The following is a 25,453-nucleotide window of genomic DNA, read 5'->3' on the forward strand; positions in this document are numbered from 1 at the left end:
ATTGATTTTTTATTATTCTTCTCGCGGCGTTAACTAATATCAGCGCCAAACGCCATGCTTATTTCGTAATTATCATATTACTGCGTATTTAAACCCGTTTTCTTACACATACGCTAACTGCATACTGCGGACTAATGACTAAGCTCTTCGCGATACACACGCCAGTATGTATTTATGTATGAGATTGATTTCAGAATGCATTAGGTATAAAAACAACAAGATGGGTTTTTTATCGTCGCGATCTCTCTCAATTGCATCTTACCAACCGTTCCAACTAAATGCAAATTAATCCTTATTAACTGTCATAAAACATTATTTTTGACAGATTAATTGTTTTATATCGCGTTTTTCTATTCGAATACATTTCATGCGTCATTAGAATATTATTATGATATCTATTTTGTCCAGGAATTATATATATATATAATAAATAGTTATATAGATATGAGCGAATGTATATATAAATATACGAGGGCTTCTTTTGCTTATCAGGAGGATATGCAACTTTAGGTAACTGGTATGCAAATTTTATACTCGCGCGTTTTATATTGAAACTATCTCTAAAATCTATAAATTGAAAAAAGTGCAATGGATTCCATTCACGATCGGGATTCCGCTTATCGTCAACAGTGCGCGTCCATTGACAAAGTCACGAAGCAACATCGCGCTCGGAATATCGCATCGGATCCGATGAATATCGCGAAAACTCAGACTAACCAGGAAGCATACTGACGTCTCTCTAACATGCTGTTACGACGTCGAGGCGGCTAATCCGAAATGGGTTTCTATTAAATTCCCCATCGGCTAAAATACGAAAATATTTTTTTATTATTATTGTCTTTGCTTAAAAAACTTTAGATTTTTCTTTATAAATTTAATATCGTTTTCAAATCTATACACATTATCGTCATTGTGATTCAATATTCTGCTGTCGTTATTTAAAACCCATATAAAAATATTTGACGTCAAATTGACGAAGACATTAGATGACGATTAAAGAAAAAGTTTAATAATATTGATCAATTATTTTCGAATTAATTTTAAAGATGATTTACTTGTTTTGTTATATACAAATATGAGTCGGAATACGAGATACGAAGAAAGCATAGTCACACATTGTCAGACCCTATGAAGAGTAATAATCCTTGAGCAAGGGATGAATCACTTCCCTCTTCGTTCTCGAGAGAGATAAATATGAATTAAACATCTCTATTCAAATACATATTCGCGTTAATCGACGATACTTATACGCTGAAGAGCGTGGACCTTCATCCGAAATAACCAAAAGAGACGTATCTGCCACTCGAAGCAATATAAACGGCCTTGCTGGCTATTGTCGAGGTCGCAAATTCCATATTAATTTGCCTTTATTTACCTAATGTGGCATCGGTATTCGGTTATTTTCATATAAACGTGAAAGAAAGGCAAACAATCTTACGAAGCGAAATCAAAATAATAATAATAAAAATATGATTTCACAAACGTTTTAGATTTTAATTGTATTAATTTATAAACATATTAGATAGAGTATCGATGAGATGAGCTCTTCGATTACATTAATTTCACGATTTACGACGTATCTTTTCCTCTAGAAAGCTTTTTAATCCGCAGTTATGCGAGGAATCGTTACATGAATCGCGTGTTGCAAATTATTCTAACAAACAGAGTTCTATAGTGTGATTTAACCACGGACAATCTCTGTACCCTATCATGCGCGCTGTTGCCTTCGATCCAAGTGGACTCCAAGGCCTGTTATTTGATCTGACCCTAATAGATACTCTTGTTTGTCTCTCGAAAGATAAAAGGAACCTTTTGTGAGTACTCGCTGTTCAGGGACCCTTTCAAAGAAGTTTGACTTAGGGTGATTGTGAAGTAACACGCACGTTTCCTAAAGGGCTTACGGTTGTTAAGCAGTGGAATATTACCGGGGACCATCGAGGCGCAGCGGGAATTTTCCACTAGTTGTTAAAAAGAATTTCTTCAAAGAGCGACATGTTAAATTAATTTGGAACTTTAGAAAGAGTAATAATCGGTTTATCTCGGGTAATCAATACACTTCGGATATATTGTGTTGTCAAAAAAGTGTAAAATCACGCTGGATGTTTCTAAATACGAAAGCCACTCTCATATTCCTCCAACAATTGGAATGCATTTCATTTTTCGAATTTATTCTCTCAAGATTTTTAATTGTAAAAGTTATCCAAGGCATCTTTTAATCTTTCCTCTCTGCCAAGGATATTAATTAAAATAAATTAAATATGTTTCGACATAAAACACGATCTCGCAGATATTAATTAACCCAACATTATTATTATTATAACATATGTAAATATTATTTGATTATATGTTTAATTAATATAAGGTCACTGAATATTAGCTCGTACTACACGCTGCATGAGCTTGAGAAATTTTACTCATTGTCATTAATTGTCAACCTTTAAGCCTAAGAAAGGCTCAAGTAAAGGTCGAAATTCCGTGGTATCTACGGAGAGAGACATAAATATACTGCGATTAATGTACTGCAAATATTTTATAACAGATATACCCAACAGCTGCTATTAGCCTATCATCAAATTAAATTTCTTTCTTTCTTGTTTTCTTCTACTGTTCTCTTTTTCTCTTTTTTTTTTACTTTCTTTTTAAGACGACCAATGTACTGCATCGGTCACTCGTTAACTACGTCACTGAATCGACGTGACCCTGAATGCAAACACGCTAGTCAAGTTCGCGGTCACTTCACATTTCGTGATCACGCAAAAGAATGACGTGGGTTGCATCACCGACGATCGTCAAATGCAAATCGAATGTCCTCAACGACGGGCGACGACGCAAACGATTCGTTGAGATGGACCAGATGGATCGGGCAAAGTGCCCGATTAGTTGAAGGAGAGAGAGATAAGTAGGAACCGATTTGTGCACATGCATACGCCTTCGATCAGACACACGCATTGTAATTCATTGACGCGCCAGCTGACCAAGTATGAATGAACATATCGAGGACTCATCATGCGCGCCCGTATTTTATCTCATATGTGATACGCATAAAGATCAGTTTCATCGCTCATTTTTTCATTTATTTTTGTCTTCGGAGTATTAATAATTTTCCTTTCGATAAATTCTTTTAGAAAATAATTCTTAAATTAAATTCAGCTTATTTAAAGCGCATATTAGCAATGCAGCTGGATTTATTTTATATCGAGAGAAAAGGGTAATGTGCTGGAACGGCTTCTTATGGCACGTGAATATATTTTCTTCTTTCTATGTAGCGTAATTCATTGCGCCGCAGCTAGCACCGCGTACAAATCGATTCATTTGTCAACCAGTTTCGCTAAGGTCGTGCACTATATAACGAGACCGCCGTACCGGGTACGGGTTTGCATCGAGGTGCATAACAGAGAAACGCCTTCCCTCACGATCGACGAAACCTGTCTTCCTCTCCCATCGTCGAGAATTAAAGGCGAATCTACATGGTTTGCTCTCGATCGTCCCAAATTAATCGTCACACAAGTAGTACAAGCAACGTCACGATTTATAATATATATATACAACCCGATTGATGCAAATAACGATAGTCGATTAAAATTTTTTATAAAAGAATTCAATGAATTATTTAACGTATAAAGCCGGGCGAACTTTTTCACCCTTAAGAAAAGTTTGTTGCGACTCTAAATTGGATACGCAAATAACTGTCGTTCGCGGCGGAGCCTGCTATTAGCGTGTACATCTAATATGTGTATATGCGAGACCTTATAGCGCGAAATATCCCGCCCATCGAGTGCAACGTAGGTATACACCTGTGTCAGCATGCAAATGCAACTATACTCGCGGGGGACCGGTTCGTAAAGGTCGAGCATTATACCGAGGTCGTTTTCTCCATGAGTGAAGATCGATGATATCTGGCCTATTTGCGCGCGATGACGTTCCGTGAATAATTACATTGTAAGCATATTTTATAAAAATTGTATATAGTTACTTAAGTAAGCTCTGTTAAAAATTTACACTTATTCAACTTCAATTGCATCCACTATTATAACGACGAATTATTTTAATAAAATAAAAATCAGATTTTTAATATTAAAAGTATCCATAATTAAGTTTTTACTAAATAAATATATTATTCGTATTATAATTGAGTTATATTTCAGGATTGAAAATAATTCAAAATAATTTGAAATAAGAAAATATGTTACGCGTTGAAAATGAGCTTTGGTACAACGAAAATTAATACCAATTAATTTTGATGTTAGATGTTAGCATAAAAAATAAATTAAAGATATTATTTATAGGAGAATTTACGTAACGACTACATAAAATTTGATTCATGCAATGTTTTTTCCTCTATTATTAGGCTTTATTGAGGAAATAGAAGAAAACTACACGCGCGCGAGATTGATACGATGTAATAGTCGATACATATCATTATTTATATTGTAGGAATCAAAATTTACGTTGTAGTTTCAAGAACTCGATGTTATCGGAATTATGAGAATTTTACATTCCGAGAAATATAAAATATGATTAATTGCCATTATCAGAGAATTAAAAATCTATCGCGCTTAATCCAAGTACGGAATCTTGAATAAACTTCGTCTTTTTTATTATTCAAGTTTTAAAATATGATATTTTGCATCTTATAAAAATCCTTCCAAGATCGAAGCATCTTTCATTAAAATAAAATTAGAATTAGAATTCGGTAACTAGAATCGAATTGACAAAAATACGATAAAATTAAATTTCTCCTTGATAGAAGAATTTGAGCGTAAAGAAACACGAGGGATGCGAAATTTCCTGAATCTCGACGCGGCTGCATAGAGACGCATCTCGCGCTCAGAAGTGCAACTTCGGAGAGACGATCGGAGCCGAAGAAGAAGAGAAGGAGAGAAAGACGGGGCAGAGAGAAGAGAAAGACGAAGGAAGGCGAGAAAAAGTCGCGGACGTTAAACCGCCCGCTCGCTCTCCACCGGCTCTTAGGGTAAAAAGATAACAGAAGAGAGGTAGGAGAGAGAATAGGCGAGGGAGAGTAGAGGATGAGTCGCGCGATGAAGAAGGACGAAGTGAGGCTGTGCATGCAGGAAAGAACGATGATGCAGCCGAGAGAAGATCCAGAGAGGGGAATCGGAGAAAGAAGAAGGCGTCGTGCCAGGCCTGTTCTTTCGAGGTCGCACGTACGTCCGTATAATACTCGTAATACGTGTAATACGGATAATACCTGTAATACCTGTGTAACGCATTATACATCAGCGTGCACGACCGGCCGGCGGCAGGTGACGACGACCGATCGCACCTTCGCGTCCTTGCGGCTCTCCTTGCGACTTCTCGAGGTGAGAAGACCTCTCTCAGGTGTCATTCACGAAAATCGCGCCTCATATCTGCATTTTATCGTAAGAAGCGGTCGAGCCAACGATAGTTTCTAGTAGTAGTCAGAAATGTCATCTTTCTTACGATTTCAACAAGTATTATAATAAGATGCAATTTAATTCGACTAAAAACTGGCTATTCATTTATTGAAAATAAGTACACACTACGTTTCGACCCACATTGTGGTCCTTTTCAAGTGTTGCTCTTATTCAGCAATTACATTAATTAAAAATTGAGTAGCTAACAGATTGTCGACATGACAGGACAACTTTCATGTTTCTATTTTTAATTAATGTAATTGCTGAATAAGAACAACACACTTGAAAAGGACCACAATGTGGGTCAAAACGTAGTGCGTACTTATTTTCAATAAATAAATAGCCAGTTTTTGGTCGAATTAAATTGCATCTTATTATTTGTGAAAATTTTATCACTGGCGATCAACAATTAATTGTGAAGTATTATAATGTCATAATAAATTACTAATTTTAAGACTTCTCGAGGTGAGGAGACCCTCTCAGGTGTCATTCACGAAAATCGCGCCTCATATCTGCATTTTATCGTAAGAAGCGGTCGAGCCAACGATAGTTTCTAGTAGTAGTCAGAAATGTCATCTTTCTTACGATTTCAACAAGTATTATAATAAGATGCAATTTAATTCGACCAAAAACTGGCTATTCATTTATTGAAAATAAGTACACACTACGTTTCGACCCACATTGTGGTCCTTGTCAAGTGTTCTTCTTATTCAGCAATTACATTAATTAAAAATAGAAACATGAAAGCTGTCATATCGACAATCTGTTAGTTACTCAATTTTTAATTAATGTAATTGCTGAATAAGAACAACACTTGAAAAGGACCACAATGTGGGTCGAAACGTAGTGCGTACTTATTTTCAATAAATAAATAGCCAGTTTTTGGTCGAATTAAATTGCATCTTATTATTTGTGAAAATTTTATCACTGGCGATCAACAATTAATTGTGAAGTATTATAATGTCATAATAAATTACTAATTTTAAGACTTCTCGAGGTGAGGAGACCCTCTCAGGTGTCATTCACGAAAATCGCGCCTCATATCTGCATTTTATCGTAAGAAGCGGTCGAGCCAACGATAGTTTCTAGTAGTAGTCAGAAATGTCATCTTTCTTACGATTTCAACAAGTATTATAATAAGATGCAATTTAATTCGACCAAAAACTGGCTATTCTTTTATTGAAAATAAGTACACACTACGTTTCGACCCACATTGTGGTCCTTTTCAAGTGTTCTTATTCAGCAATTACATTAATTAAAAATAGAAACATGAAAGTTGTCCTGTCATATCGACAATCTGTTAGCTACTCAATTTTTAATTAATGTAATTGCTGAATAAGAACAACACTTGAAAAGGACCACAATGTGGGTCGAAACGTAGTGCGTACTAATTTTCAATAAATGAATAGCCAGTTTTTGGTCGAATTAAATTGCATCTTTTTATTTGTGAAAATTTTATCACTGACGATCAACAATTAATTGTGAAGTATTATAATGTCATAATAAATTACTAATTTTAAGCCATAAATTTATAAATGAGACAAGATGAGATTAAACAATCTTCTTAAAGACGGTTTCAAATTATATGGTTTCTGCGATGTACAGTTATTGAAATTGCCGAAACTATCCTTGGTGCAGATTTTTTTAATGACGATAATCGATGCCGTATAGAAAGAAAAAATTACAGAGATAGTCACGAGGAGATAAGAGAGAAAAAAGTCGAAGGATGACGACGCTATTCGGAATCATCATTTTGTACGCATCGTTGGTGCGTGCAGGCACCTGTCTGACAATGAAAGACGATCATCAACGATCGATGAACGGGATTACTTTGATTATTATCAACGTCAGTGTGTTCGCGTCCTTCCGAGACATAGAAAATCCCACTTGTCGCCTTGTACACGCGGCGCAATAATTATCGCAATCATTCTCCGAGTCGCTCTGTTAATTCCGCTGAATAAATTCCGCGAAATAAATTCTGCAAAATCGCGAGACATCGCGAATCTACATCTAATTTTACCGCCCTTAAATCATAAATCGCGCGTATAACTTATGCACACACATAGTGCGCCTGCATCCAGTGTTGCGCTTAGATGATTTTAAAATTAGCTAGATAAATATGAGATAAAAGTATGTAAATTCATCTTCGATAAGATGAAGATGATTTTGTTTTAAATACAATATATCGAGATGAAAGATAAAATTATATAGCGATTTATTTAGATAATTTTCTAGATAATCATTTTTAAGACTGCTTATATGTAAACACAGTTATAAAAAAAAATGTAAATTATAAAAGAGATATAACAATATACGTATTCATATTTTTATTTATAAGTCTTCATCGCTCACTGTTTAAATTCTACTATTTATAATTATTTTTATGTGCTACGATTCTAAACCGAAATTATCTGAAAATTATTCTGGCTAATTTAAAGATAATACTTTCTTTCTCCAAGCTGCAGACATAGATAATACATATTTTTATTATCTATACAAAGATAAGATGACGCCAAAATTTCATCTAGATAATCCCCAATATAATTTTATTTAGATACCCGCAAACCTCTGCCTGCATCGATGAGGCATATATAGTGACGCGGTGAATGAGGAGAATGCATCGGAATAGATAAAGAAAAAGAGAAGGAGGAGGAGGATGAGAGACCATAGAAGGGAGGCGTAAGAGGGTGGAGGTTTGAAGAGGAAAGGGCGGTAGAGAGGGACCCGCGAGCGAGACATGGATATATCATACGGTTAAGGCTAAGTTAGGATGAGGATAGCGGCGATTATCTTAACGATCCCCTGCGGCAAAACCTGAACGGCAACCCGTTCCGGCCCCATCCGTCGTCTTTCGTAGTATATATATATATACCGGGGCTAATGCCGTTGCTGTTGCTGCCGCTTGACTGCAGCAACGACGTCGTTGCTGCTGCAAAAGGAAGAGGATAGAAGAGCCAGTTGAAAATAGCTGTAGCCATCGGGGCAGAAACACCGAGAGAGTTCAGAGATCCTTCTTTTTTCTCTCGCCGCCTTGTATGCTCGTCTTCCTCTTAGGCGACTCTCTCTCAACAGAGATTATCACCTGTGAATACGCGATATCTATTTGTTCGATGAACGAGAGAATAAAAGCTCACATTTCAAGATGACATTCATTATTCATCCAAGGATAATAGATAATCAGTTTTTTTTTTGTTTTTTGTTTTTTTTTCATATATTTCGCATGTTTGAATCATTAGCTAACTTTCAGATTTTTATAGTTTGATATCGTCGACCATTTATTAATTTCCAAGTATATTCCAATGATAACAATCTGACAGTTCGAATTTTTAATAAAGCGATGATCGAACGTATATGTTTAAATGATTTCTCACAAAGTTGCAAAGATAGAAACGGGACGAAGGCGATCATCCCTGAGATATTAGCGACAATTTTTTTTTTTTTTTTTTTTTTCATCGATCCACGAAGTGTCGTGCGAGGATGGAAATATCCGGAGATGAGAAAAAAGTTAGAGACAGCGGGAAATCGCGCGATGCGATGTACGCGTCAAATGCAAGAACAATTACACCTGCGGGCGGAGAGGACGAGAAGAGACGGACCTTGGGCTCCTTGCGAGATAATGATAATGTTACACGACGATCCGCGCCATAATGCCGTGTAATGTCTGCGGCACGACGTACATTGCGAGACCATTTACCGTGGGTCTCTAAGAGCGAGACTTGACGCGAGGATTGACTACTCTCGTGTCGCTTCCTCTCGCCACGGTCGATTCGCAAAATTAGAAAACCTGCAGCTATTCCTGGATAATGGGACACTCGCGTGTGCGTGAAAAGGAGGGAAAAAAAAAGAGGGACGCTGTCGCTCGCGCACGATTTGTGGGTCAGGGAGGCACGAGAGAAGGAAGAGAAGGCGACAAAAGGAACAGGCAGACTCGTCGCCATCGGCAGGACGCGCCAGGACAACGCTGTGATCTAGGTTGCCACGAGTCGTCATTATCTCGTAATCATCGGAAAATCTATATACTTCACCGATAGATTCTATCGCAAAGGTGTTCCAACACCTGTCTTCATTATACGTATTATTTCATTGGAGATAATTGAAGAAATTTATTTAGTACAATTTTTTATCTATACGATAAATCATTTTCTCTCTTTTTATTGATGTTTATACATTTTCGCGAACCTATATAAATTTCAGCTAATTACTATATCGATTTAAAAAAGAAGAAATTGCTCTCTTTTTCTCGTGAAGGATACATTTTTGTTTCTCATTACATCTCTTATTATTTAATCGATTACGAAACCCGAAAGAGGAAATACGATGCATCGAATAAAAATATATATAAATTTTATGATCCGGGAGGAATCCGAGAAGCTAATTGTATCGTTAATTAACGAAAAAGCGAACGCGGTGACGACTTCAGGCGACTTCAGGTGGACCAGCTGCAACCCTGATGTCGCCTTCCACGAAAACCGGATTCGGTTTTGGGATAAAATTAGGAGTCAAGTAGTCAAGGTCGGCCGGGTCTGCCTAAACTGCCTCGGCTTCTTCTCGCTCGGTTCTTCATCTTCTTCGTCCACTTCAACTTTCCTCCCTGCATTCTTCTCTACATCGTGCGATCTGAATCTTCGGTTGCTATAGCAACCGATATTAGTCGTATATTTTTTATAGAAAGGACACGGCGGTATCGAAAGTAGCTAAGTTTAAATATTCGCTTTTAACGTCTCTTACTTAATAATTCTGTATCGTTCGCGAAGGAAAAGCGCGATATATCATACAAAGATGCACTTGCAGGTTTACTTTGCGTAAATAATGCAGCGCGAAGAAGGATCGTTCGCGAAACCACTCTCACACAGTTGCACAAGAAAATCCTCGGGGAGCTAGCCGTCGAAAGCACCTTTTTAGATTTTTTTTTCATCTTCATACGACGGAAAATATATATATATATATATATATATATATATATATATATATATATATATATACGTATATATATACGCTTGCGGAGAAGTGCGAGCTAATATACTGCTCGAGCATATGATGCGATGCAATGGACAGGTTTTCTCGCAACTTGGCGTCTCTCAATCTTTGACGACTTTGTAGTTTCATATTTTAGACCGTAAAACTTCTCGCGAAGAACAGGAAAATCGCGACGTTTTCCTTCGTGAATAAACAAAACGCAACGGGATGCGAATTCCCCTATTGCGAAGCTATCGTCGAGAGTTGCGATTTGACAAAGCCAGATATAACAAATTAGAATTACCGTATCTCGTTGAACGAAACGAAGGATTCAGGGATACCTCGCTTTTAATGAGCCAGCAGCGACCGATCAATCGGTGATTCACCGCGATTAAATAAGAATCACCGGTCGTTAATCGGCACGCGCGTGATTGTCAAAGGTGAATGAAGAAAAACGTACGTCTGTATCGTCTCGCGAAGATATAACAACGATTGTCTACTGACATATACAAGATAGTGCGTAAGCTTAAAATAAACCATTCAAATGTACGTGTGATTGGCGATTATGGAAAAGATTCTCCAATCAGTCGTTCATCGATAATTATTTTCGCGCAAAAGTCTTATGAGAAAAATTCGCAATAAGCAAAGATATATTAATTAAAGACAGAAAAATACTTTGAATTAAATTAAGAGTTTACTTTGAATTAATATTGAACAAAACAGTCGTTCATCGATAATTATTTTCGCGCAAAAGTCTTAAATTCGCAATAAGCAAAGATATATTAATTAAAGACAGAAAAATACTTTGAATTAATATTGAACAAAACAGTCAGTCGAGGTTTTAAAGATTTGAAAACCTCACAATTTGTCGCGTACTTTAAAAGATTGATTTACGAATACGTGCACGTTCGTTTATGCATGCGATAGTGGAGTATTCTTGGATTAAGCGTGATCGGAATGTCATTATCATCGGAATACTGTTAATATGTGTATCATTTTCTGTGCATCATCGATATTATGAAATAATTGTTGTAGATTATTCACGGTCAATAACAGTGATACAGGTGCGACCGTTTTATATGATACCAAATATACGTCACTTGATGACAATTTAACAGCGTCCTCGGCGCACCTCGTGCCAAGATACTGCTAAAAGTCTCATTGACAATTCGTGAGTCATCATCCTCATCATCGATGAGCTGATTTTATTTAACCGAGTCAATTATCGCTCTGGTAATTGGACCAGAAAAAACATTTGCGGTCGCGAAGCGATCGACAAAAAAAAAATTTTTCAATGCAGAAGAGAAATGTTACGCAACGTGACGTATGTAAGACAAAATATAATAGGGGATAATGAAATCGTTGCGGTTTTAACGAAAGTCAAATACGCGGCATCATTATCCCGCGAAATAATTATTTCAGCGGGATATCGCGGATGTATGTTTAAATCGCGCTTATTTTTATTATGTACGTGGTAATAAAATCCTGACTCTCTATGTACATACACGCACATCAACGAGGCGTCCTTGATGCATGTGTCGGACTGTGAGAAATCGCGTCTGTACTAATCAGCATCAACGACCAGGAATAAGCAGGCAACAACAGGACGTAAAAGCAAATTGGCGTGGTAAATCGATCTAAAACAGGAATTTCGCGTATCTGTCTGAGGTTCTGAAATGTTTTCCAGTATAACAAATTCTTGCAAAATAAAATCGTAAAAAGAATGTGAATGTTTCTTCGTTTTATGAAAAAAAAACAAGAGATTCTTGTCTCTAAAATTCAAGAAAAAAAATTTATACGCATCGCACGCACATATATATATATATATATAAATATTATGATACTCGAAGGTTTTTCAGTCCTTTGAAGAAAGCTTCAATAATTTCGTATAATTCTAACTGCCATTCTCTTCCTTATATCTGGTATCCTTGTCCCGATTCGATAATTTAAATAGAATATTTGTTTTCAGCCTTGCGGTTCGCGGGAATCATCGACGTCGTCCTTCAGATATATGCGCTTGTGTAAAGATACTTTCCGGAATTAACACATAAAACTTACGAGAATCTCTATACGTGACATGCACGGCCGGACGTTATTCGTAATTAGTGCTGTTAAAGAGACAACGCAAAGGAGCGGTGCTCATAAAAACTATAAAATAAAAACATCGTATACTTTTTCTCGGAGAAGCACAATTATGAGTAGCAATTAACGGTAATTATATCACAAAATCGAATCATACCGGGACTCCCGGAGGCATATCTATTCGATCGTGCGATCTCTTTCATATAATCTGTAACGAATATGATTGGTATATTTCGCAGACGATATTTATTTTATTTCTTTCCACATTATGTTGCAAAATAATATACTTGAGTAAAATCCTGTATAAAGTGTTCTTTTAAATTTAGAAACGATCTCTTTTTTTAGCAAAAAAATATATGTTAATTTTAAACTTCTTTAACGTTCAAGTCTTAAGAAATCTAAGAGTTCTCGCTTTTTTTAAACGTTAGATACAATTGCATACAAACGTATAGGGAATCTGCATTTTCGCAAACGGCAACTTTAATAAACGCGCATTATTCTAACGGTCTGTAACGGTTGGGAATCATTGGTTATAAAGCAATCGCCGCCGCCTAAGCAATAACTAAGAATCCAGGAAGAAAGCATGATATTACAAAACGATCAACGTCAAAAAGAGCATCGAGAATGTCACGCGTCTTATTCATGAGTTGAAATTTTTCTATGGCTAAAAATAGCAAAATCAGATATTTTAATAAATTCTTCAAGAATAATAAATTGATAAAACTACGATTTAATGAAATAAAAAAAATTTTTTTCTCTCTCTCTCTCTCTCTCTTTCTCCTTGAGAGAATATAAATCGCATAATTTAGTTGAAAAAAATATTTTCATTTTTTTTACAAAGAAATATGACAAACTCAATTTATTTTACGGCCTGCCCCAATGATTTAAAGTTTACCAAAGTTTTACGATGTGAAGTCGAGATAGCGAACAAGCGAGGTCATCGATCTCGACTCGGATAAGCTACATATAACCATCAAGATAAAAATCATGAATTATTCACGATTTTAATCTCGCGTTAATTATTCACACATCGACCGCGAAAACACTAGTATAATAATAACGGCTCTTCCAGTTTAGGCGCAAAAGTGTTCTACTAGTAACGATAGAGGAAAATTACCGAGAGTATGTTACTTTAATCGAAAGAATAAATATTATCAGCTGTACAAACTATGCATAAATGGAAAAAAGTTAGCGTGTATTTATATCGAAAAAAGATTTTAGACCAAATGACAAGATAAAATAAATTTCTGTTTCCGAAACATACGAGTCAAACAACCGCGATGGTCATATAAATCATGATTACATGCATCGCGTGACCTTAATAAATTTAGGAAGATTGAGTAAAAAAATGTATTACACGATTTAAAAATAAATTAAAAATATTAATCACTTGTTGAGATTGTTAGGATCAGATAATTAATTTTGATATAAGTCTCGACGATTTTCAATTTCAAATTCGAAGAAAAATCGAGTGAAGAAGGAACTTAATATTAAAAAAAAATATATATAATATACATATATAACAAATATAATTATCTTCAAATATATTATTTTCGGAAAATGTGACTAAAGAATATTTATGCAGTAGAGTCAAATTAATGTATGTGTTCATAATGATACTTAATTACTTCATACTAACAATAAGTCAATTATCTCTCTCTTATATATCTTGAAACTTCTGTTGATGATATATATAAAATTTATTTTTTTTAACGTAAACACGCACGTGATACGATATTATATGATTTGCCGCGACTTAAAATATACAAGTGCTTACTATTGCAAATATTACTTAACTTTATTAAAGAAAATGTAATACATGTATTATTTAATATTAATCAAATGTAAATTAAATGTAAATCTTGTAATAATATCCTATATCTCTCCGATAATTTTTAATAGAAATTGCATCTATATATATATATATACTCATCTTGATTATAATAATTATATATTATTCAACTATAAATTGAAACATTTTTCAGCAAAATGGTAAATAATTTTTAATGGGAAATTGCCGGGTCGAGACTGAACGATATGTAAACTTATGGTTTACATAATAATACTGTCTATATGTGCGCATATATACTGGCGCGTGTATCACATACGTGTACGACTCATCGAGCGTTCCTCGATGAGTCATAGCAATAAAATAAAACAATTTACCTGGCGACTCACGATTTATCGAATTCGCAATATATTCGCGACGCGTGAAATGATATGTAATTCTAATGGATAAAAAATAACGAGAAAAATTCTCTTGTTTTATAATTATCGCGGAGAAAGCTATTTGCTTCTCTCCTTGTTTATCCAAATATTTGACCAAAGATATTAATCCTTTTTATTTGAAAAAAAGAGCTCAGTGTTTTTGAAAAACGTTAACGTTTTTAAAAAATTATAATTTTTGTATCCTTATATTTCTTACTATATTTATATAGAAAAATATAGTGTAAGAACGTCAATTAATATGTCAAGAAATATTTTTTAAGGAACATTTTTATTATTGTGCAATGCTTTTTCGAATAACGAAAGTTAAAAAGATCTCTTTCTCCTTAAGAATTTTAAAAATAAGATAGCTATTGCTCGCGCAACTTTCGGTCATTTAGACATGTTGGGCACGTGCGAAGTTCATTACGTCTATTAAGAGAAGAGAGGCCTTAGCCGCGAATGAGAGAATGAAATGTGTGTAAGTACTGACGATACGAATTTTGTCGCACGAAAAAGATCTGTCCTCCAAGAGAAAAAGGTCATATTGCCGATAATTCATATTTAAAAGTTGGAAGGACGACGACAATTTGATTACTTAATAGATCTCTCCTAAATTTACCGAAGAATAATGAAGAAGAAACGGCAGAAGAAGAAGAAGAAGAATGTGATGGAGAACATGTGTTTATAAAATACACTTTGCATAATTATTTTTTTAAACTCACTAAATATCTCAACCTCTTTTTTTTCGTTGAAAATCAGTTAGTTAGTCATTGGAAATTCGTAAAAGATAAATGTCGATTGGTCTCTTTAAACGTATTCGAAGGTCTATCATAGCCTGTATAGTCCTGCCATTGCACTTCCGCTTGATATGTTGAATGGGCCTAAATGAATGCTTTTAAAACACAAACGCGACACGTCATGCCGGCATGCGAAGTTTACAGGTGCGTCCTCAACTACGATTAATCAGGCAAATAAGAACAACCGCACATATTTGATAAAAAATACATTAATTATTTTTAAACTATTAAATTGTTACACATAACAAACTAACAAGAAAATTCTACCGTAGTTTCAGACGTGCAATAAAATTATATCTGTACATTTTTCTGAGAACCAATTATAATTTCTCCATGAAATGCGTTTCCATAAAATAATAATAAATTAATTAATTTAGATATTAATCATGAATTTTCGTAATGGCATCCTATATGTTATAATGTGAGTAATAATGAAGTAATAAATATAGAAACAAATGTATGAAAGAAATAAGTTGAGCACATTGAAATGTATTTGAGAAATCTTACATTAAGTTCTATTGAGATAGAACTTAATGATATTGTTTAATGACGTTTACAATGATGTAGTTAAAATTTCCTACTGTTTTCAGGCATTCGTTATCTCTTATTTTTCTTCTGAACTATCTGAGTTGTATTAAATATCTAATTTTGACCGTGAAACTTATCTACGGGTTCACAAGAGTTATCTCATATTATATAAAAGTAATTTTATGATTCTAGTAAAAAGATCTTAGTAATTGGTAGTAAATCGAAATATCGATTTCGCTAGCATAATGTAACTTCTTTAATTGCAAATTATTGACCAAGCCTATCAGATTATATTTATCCTATATCATCCGGATTAATTATTTTTATTTTTAAATCAACATGACATACAAATTAAAGGAAAGGTTTTAGTCGACCCTTTCTTGCAAAGCTCTCTAGCTGAACGTACATACATGTACGATGCTCGCAATTAAAGAGTTAAATTTTGCTAGCATAATGTAACTTCTTTAATTGCAAATTATTGATCAGGCCTATCAGATTATTTATCCTGTATCATCCGGATTAATTATTTTTATTTTTAAATCAACATGACATACAAATTAAAGAAAAGGTTTTAGTCGACCCTTTATTGCAAAGTTCTCTAGCTGAACGTACATACATGTACGATGCTCGCAATTAAAGAGTTTAATTTCGCTAGCATAATGTAACTTCTTTAATTGCAAATTATTGATCAGGCCTATCAGATTATTTATCCTGTATCATCCGGATTAATTATTTTTATTTTTAAATCAACACGACATACAAATTAAAGAAAAGGTTTTAGTCGATCCTTTATTGCAAAGCTCTCTAGCTGAACGTACATACATGTACGATGCTCGCAATTAAAGAGTTTAATTTCGCTAGCATAATGTAACTTCTTTAATTGCAAATTATTGATCAGGCCTATCAGATTATTTATCCTGTATCATCCGGATTAATTATTTTTATTTTTAAATCAACACGACATACAAATTAAAGAAAAGGTTTTAGTCGATCCTTTATTGCAAAGCTCTCTAGCTGAACGTACATACATACATGTACGATGCTCGCAATTAAAGAGTTTAAGTTCATTCAAGGCGTTACCCCACTAGGTCAGCAACGCAAGCCACGAATTACTAATTCATTCTCGAACTCGGAAAGCTTTTCGGGACCGCTCGAGTATAGATCTCGGAACGGAAAAGAGCGAGAGAATCGCGACTCGCTCGTCGAGTGTGAGCAGAAGCGAGCGAGAGATATCGAGGCAAAGGCAAAAACGCGCGAGAAGAGCGGTGTAGGAGGAAGAGAAAGAGAAAGGAAGAGGTGGAGAACAAGGAGGGAGATAAGATAGAGGTAGGTAGGTAGGTAGGCAGATAGAGTCCAAGAAGGGCGGCGAAGAGAGAAGACTAAAAGAGGGGCCCCCTTGCGCGATCCTGGCCGCCTAGCACGGGTGGGTAAATGGGTATATAAGCGGGGCCCCGGCGATTCCATCTCGACACACGACCCAACCTTCATCCCGATCGCCAACGGTCCTTCGCAAACGAGCGTAATCTGCACGCGCGCGCAAAAAAAAGAGAGAGGGAAGACAGACCGAGGGACAGAATCCTCCCGCGTTATTTTCGTTCTCCGATCGATCGCCTCCGATCGATAGTTCGCGCGAACCGGTGAGCTGAAGCAAAGAAGAAGGGCAAAGGAAGCCGTGCCCCGACGCCGACTCGTCTGGCAAGAGTTAACTCGATTTTACGGAGAAGAGAAAAAGACGTGAGTACATATACGCAATTCTTCATTCTCGCTTATTCGCAGAGTTTTGCAACCCTCGCGAGAGAGAAACGGAGAGAGAAATGCTCGTCTTTCGATAGAGGTGGAACGCGACAAGTCGTCGTCTGTCGGTCTTACCACGGATTACTTGAGCCGACAATCTCGAAACTTGTCGATCGATCGAGTTCAATCTTCGTTAAGTCATATAAGCGACATAATCTTTCACGTCACGCGAAGCGCAAATTCGAAAACTACCCCTAGTAATCAAGACTCGTAATTATTGTTAAGTGACATTTTTTCTTCTTTTTTTATATATTTCATGAATTTATCATTCAATCTTATATGAATAAACTATAGTTAAACTATAGTTTAACTTTGCAACACAAGTTATAAACTTTAAAATAGCTGTCCGATGAAATCTCGAGTCCAAGTGACATGTGCGATCAATCATCAGACGCGGTTGGTTGATTATTAATTTTGTGCACGGCAGAGACTTTTTCTTGAGACCGCAACTGCACTTCTTTCGCAATACGCGTAGGACTCGATAACGAGTCGTTCCGGCTTTATCGCGAGTAATGGAGATAGTTTTGAAAGTGGAGCGCGACAATGTTATTGTTCGCCGTTCGCGCTGGTATTCGTTCGTTCATTAGTTGGGGTGTAGCAAACCGCGGATTTTCTAAATAATGAACGACGCCTCGGTCTTCCTCTTTGCTAACAAAGACAATTATAATATAAAGACAATTAATTATAATCCTCCTGCTTGTCTTGCATTAAAAACGATTGAAATCTAGAATATGTACATATTATTATTTATAATCGCTAATTTTAATCTAGAAATAGAGAAAAAATCTCATAATTATATTTAAATATATCTAATGTAGAAATAAGTGTCTTAATATTATTTTTATATTGAAATATCTGCTGAATTCTTTTGAAATCATCAAGAAACAGGCACCACATCTAAATTTATTTATTTTCATATTAATTAAGATCAAATAAGAATGTAAATTAATTACGAGTCTTTTATATCTCTCTGTGAGACAAATGTCTCGCGCAATTCTCGTTGGATATGACACTCGTAGCTAGTAAAGAGTTAAATAAGAAAAGATTAATTCACGAACAGCTAAGACTTTTACGCGTCGAAGGAGTCCGGTGTTAAGAGGTCAAACATGCGTCATTCGCGTGCAAAGCGTGTGCTGCGTCGTCGCTTATACACATAATTTGTAGATTTCTCAAGCGGCAACCACGTTTGCGTAATTTCATCCCCTCTCTTCTCGTGACGCGCTTTCCGACCCTTAATTAGACAGCCTAATCTGTCAATCTGCGAATAACCTGCGCCGCAACAACTCGAGGTCGCCAACCGGCCAGGCGGCCATCTTCTCGAATAGCTTCCCTTTTTTTACGATCGATTATAACGCGAATCATCTCTATTCTGTTCTCAATTAATAAGGATCTTTCTCGTGCACCGACAAAGTAGATTACATAGAGTTAACTTATAGTGGAGTCAAATTAGACGAAAAACGAGCGTTATCTCGGAACCGGTTCAACCAACTCGGATCTTAATGATTTATGGCTTAAAATTTCACAAATTAATTATACTAAAACCTTTATAGATTAAAAATTGCCACTTTTTACAGGAAATATGAAAAAATGCGAAAAAATTGAAATTGAACGATAAATGATTTTTTGAATGTGCTTTCTTGTATTCTATTGTTTGTAAACTGTAAATAATTATTTCATATTCCTGCATTTTTTCATATTCCCTGTAAAAAGCGGCAATTTTTAACATATAAAGGTTTTAGTATATTTAATTTGTGAAATTTTAAGCCATAAATCATTAAGATCCGAGTTGGTTGAACCGGTTCCGAGATAAAAACCTAATTTGACTCCACTGTTAGACGCGGAATACAAAACTCGCGATTTCACGCTGCGTCTCGCGAGTTTAGATTGAACAAAGGAATTTCGCAGCTTCAGATTAGACAAGCGGATGCCATTCTTTCAATACATCGCAATCAGAAACCGCGATGAGGATGAAAGGCGAAAAGAAAGAGAGAGAAAGAGAGAGAGAGAGAAGAACAGAAGGCTATAATCATTGACGTTGAAGCGCTTGATGGCGCGCGCGACTTCTTTGTAAGCGTGGTACCATCATTACATCTCTGATGATCTTGATGAGGTAATCGGCGTCCATCAGCTTTCACAGGCATTTCCTGCGTCTATCGACCTGGCCGCGACGAGCACTTATTTGTATTCGTGGCGCGATCAACGACGCGTCGCCTTCCTCTACGAAAAATTTCGTCGATTCCTTCTACTTCTTCTCCTTCTTCATCTTTCTCTCCTCGAAGATTGCGTGGAACGGAAGAGATTACGTCAAATGCGAAATCGCCACGCGCGCATCGACGAGCACGCGTCCGTCACACGCTCTCTCGTGACGTATATAAGGAAATAATTAACGTATATACGTGATGTAGATAATAAGTCGACGTATGGTACCTTGAATCGGCTCGCAATTAAATCCATTGCGACGACGCGCGAGCATCCGGTAATTATATTCGCGGACACTTCCACGGAGATATTTTGGGGGATTGAATCTGGGACTCTCTTTGTCTCCTTTATAGAAACTTTCATTAATTATCCATGCAAATTAGCATCGATTTTCATAATTATTTAATTAAAGATAAATTCAGATGAGAAACGGGTTGAGAACCAAAGCGCAGAAATTAGGTGCAACAAACTTGTTTTTAAATTATTCTTTATTTAATTTGTGATTTTTAATTTGATACATATTTATAATATATATCAAATTAAGTAAAGCAGGAGAATTTAAGAACAAGTTTGTTGCGCCTAATTTCTGCACCTGGTTTTCATTAACTCTGTTTCCTGAATTTGTATTTACATATCAAAGTTAGTTTCTTTTCAATTAAGAAGATATTCCTGCATATGTGTCCTCAGTAAATGATTGCGCGAACGCGCAGTGTAATTTTCAAGAAAAATAAACGAGGGGGAGAAATCGATCCGCTTTCTATCGCGACGCAAGGTGGTTTCGGCTATATTAATGATATCGCGATGCGATTGCGAAAGGCTACGCAAGAACGTATGCAGTTGCAGCCGGCTGCAATTGCCAAATGCAAACTCACGCTGATCTCACCGTTAAAAAATTGGATCGTTTTGCCGTCCTCCCTCTACCCGTTCACTGTCGTCTGTTACTACTATGTCTCGTTATTAATGTCTTTATGTTTGTCCCTCTCGCATTCCGGTTTGCCGTAACTCGACAAATATAAATTTATAATTCGCGAATTTTCTAATTAATTAAAAATTAAATATTTTTTTGATTAAATATTTTTTCGATCTGCGCAAATTATTTTACATATCATTAAAAATTGATTTCGAAATTATATAATTTTTTTTACCGATATATTTAAAGAGTCATAATTAAATATAAAAGTAAAATTAAATATCATCTTCGGCAAAATGACTTTTCATTGAATTCATTACTAAAAAAATAGTAGTAAGCTAGACTGAAAAAAGAGACTGCTTTTGTTACAACGATTACGGTTAACTCGAGCGTTAATGTTCGCCAATCTAGCCACACCAACCCGATGACGCGTAATAAATACCGTGTCGTTTGTCTCCGATTTCATGTATATACGCCTACTCACAAACGCAAAATAGTCTAGTGTTTCATTCGCGGAAAAAAAGAGAGTTGATATTGATGTATTTTGCGATCGTTTGCGATGCAAAGATCGAGCTCGCATTGCTCGATGCAAATTAACTATATTTTTTCCAATAAAATACGAACATTACAAATCGAAAGTAAATCTACCTCGATGACCCCCGATTTCTCCGCGATTAAATTGTCATTTAATTATAAAATATAAATGAGAAAATCCTTTTTATACCTCAACAAAAATATCGAGAAAGGTCATCATTTTTTTAATGTTCCTAATTTTTTAAATCATGTATCTTTGTAAGCTTTAAATTAAAATTCTATTATAAAGTAAACTTTACCTGAAATTAACTACAAAATTAGTTTTGTTAATAATTAATTTTTACCAGGCTTAGTTTACAAAAAAGCTTTTATTTGCAATCGTTTACAACTCGAAAATGATTGGACATTTTCGCTGAGGAAAAATCGTCTCAGGAATCTCCCATTAACGTGTGATACGGTAGGTCTTATACCCTGTATAACATAAGTTCTCCATTTATTATATGGAGTGAGGAATCAAACACGTACACGGAGAAGTCGTACGGCGTGTACGTAACGAGCGTGAGGGGCACGCATCCTGTCATTAGTTCCATAACGTTCGCCTTATTCGGTGCATTCGGTTCAATGTCAGCCGTCCCTCTCCTTCCTGCCGATTCTCTCGCGACAGCCCTGATGTAAAATGTCCATCGGTACCGAGCGTGACGTTCCCGTACGCTCCCCGCATATTCTTCCCATTAACGCGATCATAGCTGTCGTCCTTTCGTCTCGCGATCGGATCCATTCATGCGCTTGTCCCATTCATGACGAGCTGTCACGACGACAGCTCGTCCTCGCGTCCGTTCGTCTAACTGAAAGATTGCGCGTCTCAATGTTTTCTCGGGGTAGATCCGAGCGGGCAGTTAGAAGATTATAGAAGAGTCAATCGTTGGAAAGAAAAAAAGATTCGTCGATCATTTTTCTAATTGTTATAACACCATAATTAGAAGATTTATTATAAATAACAATTATGAAACGTGTTCATTTTTTTAATTAATAATAATATACACACTGTTATATTAAATGCCGTATATGTAACCATTTAACTTTTTGTTTGCGCATATATAACATCGGAAGATATTTAGAATGAGATAAGTTAGTTAAGAAAGCATAATCTTACGATAGTTTTCATAAATTATTATGAAGAGAACAAAAAAACAGAATTAAATATTTTCCGCAGATATCACGATGATAAAATTCGTTGTGGCAACGATGGTGTGCTTTTTGGGGGTGAAGACGATCGTCGCCATGCCGGTGGCCGATCACCACGAGGGTCACGCGGCACTGCCGGTCGTGCCTCTCGAAAAGGAGGCGAGTCCCGCGCTAAAGACGGAAATCCCGCAGGCGGACGTCGCGCAGGGTAGCGCACCCGCGGAATCCGCGGTGGCCAGTCAGCCAGCCCAGGCCGAGCCAGCGGCCGCGGTTGACGCAATTGCCACGAGGAGCAGCGAGGAGGTCCAACCGGTCGAGAAGAAAGACGAGGAACCGGTGCAGTCGGAGCTGCTTAAATCGGTAGCCGAGGAACCCGTGGCACAGCCCAAGTCATCCGAGGAGCAAATCGATTCCAGCGAGAAGGAGGAGCCGAAAGTGCTAGCCACCGCCGAGGCTGAAAAGAAGCAAGAGCAAGAGTCCCTGAAGGAGGCCGCTTCCGAGGCGAAGGAGTCGGTGCAGCCGGTGCCGCAGCCAGCCGAAGTTCCAGCGGAAACCAAAGCAGTGAGTTTTATTTTTCAACTTTCGATGATCGAATAAATTAGCTCGATGAGAATTGTCTCGTCTTTTTTCCCATCGTATTTCAAAGCATAATTTTGCGTCTTCCAGGAGGAACCAGTAGCCATTGAAGGCAAGAGCGCGGAGCCTGCGGTGGAACCCGCGGCCGAGAAGCCTGTAATCGAGAAGCGCGCCGACGACGTCGTCGCCGAGGTCGCCAAGGAGGAACCGAAGGAGGAGAAGAAGTTGGAGGAGTCGGTAGAGCAGCTGAAGAAGGAGGAACCGGAAATTCCAGCGCCCGCTTCCACCGAGGAGAAGAAGATCGAGGCTGAACAGCCGAAGGAATCCACGGGCCACTCGCTCGCTCACGCTAAAGTCGAGAAGCCTGAGGATAAGCCTGACCGCGTAACCCGCGAGACCATCGGTTTGGCTAACCCGGCCGCCCCCGTCTCTCAAGAAACGTCCCAAATCCAACAGCAGGAGAAATCCGGACCCATCGACGCCGCAGAGGTCGCGTCGGAAGCGGATGTTGCACCAGTCGAGGAGCCGAAACCCGCCGAGAAGAGCGAGAAGATCGAGAAGAGCGAGCAGCTGGAGACGGTACCTGTCGAGCAGCCAGCTGTCAAAGCTCAGGAACCGAGCGAGGAGAAGGTAGCCAACGAGAAGGAGCCTGAGAAAGAGGCGAAGAGCGCCGAGGCTCCCATCCAGCAAGAGGTAGCCAACGAACAGCAACCTGCGCAGGCTGAGGAATCCAGTCAGATCAAGCGAGACACAGTGGAGGAAGTCGAGCAGCCTCAGGTGAAGTCGGAGCTCCCGGTTCCCGAGGAGTCGCAGCCGGCCCAACAGCCAGCTCAACAACCAGTTCAGCCGCAGGAAGAGGCCAAAGAGGTGAAGGAGCGTTCCCACGAATCCTCCGAGGAGAAGCTGAGCGATGCCGACGAGAGCAAGGAGACCAAGAGCAGCGAAGAGTCCTCCGAGGAGAAGGAGAAGCCCAAGCTGGCGGAATTGCTCCCGAAACCCGAGCAATAAATTTTGACGCGAGAAGGGTTCGATTGACGAGTAACCTCAGCAGCGCGGCAGCAACAGCAGCAGCAGCAGCAGTACCATCTCGAGGAGGACTGCTCCTCTTAAGGATCGGGTCGAGCTCATGCATCGGCGTCTCTCCGCGAGACGCATACACGAGTTCGTCGCGAAACGACAGGAGCGAAAGCAAGCGATAGAGAGAGAAAGTGTGTGTGCGTGCGTGCGTATATGTGTGTGTGTGTGTGTGTGTGTGAAAACGAGCGAGAGAACGCAAGAATGCAAACGTCGAAATGTCAGAATAAGGAGCATGTAACGATGTGGAGACCAGAAAATGTGAAAGCACCACAGTGTGAATGAGAGAAAAAACGACCCCATCGACCCGATCAATCTATCTAGGGTAGGGTGGTCCGATCTTCAAGGCGCACTACGATCTCGGTAGCGCATCCCCAGGAACGCGGAGACGATCGGGGGTTGCCAGATACTTGTCAGCATCGTCCACGAGCGAATGACATCGACCCGTATCGATTTATTTCCTTCATCGACGCTCGATCTCGGTAATTCAGACGGCAGATGGAGAACACCCGATGATCCCCCTTTCCAGGGAATGCGGCTCGACCTGGCTCTGAGTGGCGTTTCCGTTTGTCCTGGCGGACACCGCGATCTGTCCGCGAGGACGAACTCAGGGTCCCTCCCCGATCGATATTTTTCATCCACCTTATAGAATCCCCTATGTCCCATCTAAAAATGACACGCACCCTTCCCTGTCCACTACACATCCCCCATCCCGGTAAACTATATAGTAAGTAGCTCGACTCTGTCTTCTTTTTAGAGATTACATGTGTCATTATTATTATTATTATTATTACGATTTAGTACCAGTACCACTATTATTATTAATATTATTATTTGTATTATTGCTATCATCATCGTTATAATAATAATTATTATTATTACTATGAAATCCTGATGGCCTCGTTTATATTTCGTTACTATTTACTAATCATTCGTGACTGTTCGAGTTGCATCGCACTGAGTGCATTTTATCGTGCGTAAAATTGAAAGAAAGATATCTCCATAACAATATAAGTCGCAATCAATTCTTTATACACTCACGCTGTCTTTCGATTCATTTAAATATATTTGTCTTATCAAAACAGAGAGGGCAAATAATTTTTGACAATTTCTCCACGATCTATCGAATAAGATCTTCTAAAAACAAGATATTGCAAAAATTATTGTACTCTGAAAAAAGTGATTAAATTAATAAATATTTATTTCAATACTGC

At 37.6% G+C, this 25,453-nt stretch overlaps 2 protein-coding genes across 3 annotated transcripts in view; one reads left to right on the top strand and one right to left on the bottom strand.

Annotated features, from left to right (window-relative positions):
• S6KL (ribosomal protein S6 kinase like) overlaps positions 1-25,453 on the bottom strand; it is a 49,888-nt gene that overhangs the window by 17,568 nt on the left and 6,867 nt on the right. The gene's annotated exons all lie outside the window — the stretch shown is intronic.
• bnb (bangles and beads) lies at positions 17,421-25,128 on the top strand. Its single transcript, XM_029311896.2, has 3 exons — positions 17,421-17,701; positions 22,618-23,150; positions 23,256-25,128. The coding sequence occupies exons 2-3, from the start codon at positions 22,626-22,628 to the stop codon at positions 24,171-24,173; spliced, it is 1,443 nt and encodes a 480-aa protein (XP_029167729.1). The 5' UTR covers positions 17,421-17,701; positions 22,618-22,625; the 3' UTR covers positions 24,174-25,128.

Source organism: Nylanderia fulva, unplaced genomic scaffold, assembly GCF_048542155.1.
Source record: "Nylanderia fulva isolate GAGA-0341 unplaced genomic scaffold, ASM4854215v1 Scaffold17, whole genome shotgun sequence".
Lineage (NCBI taxonomy): Eukaryota > Metazoa > Arthropoda > Insecta > Hymenoptera > Formicidae > Nylanderia > Nylanderia fulva.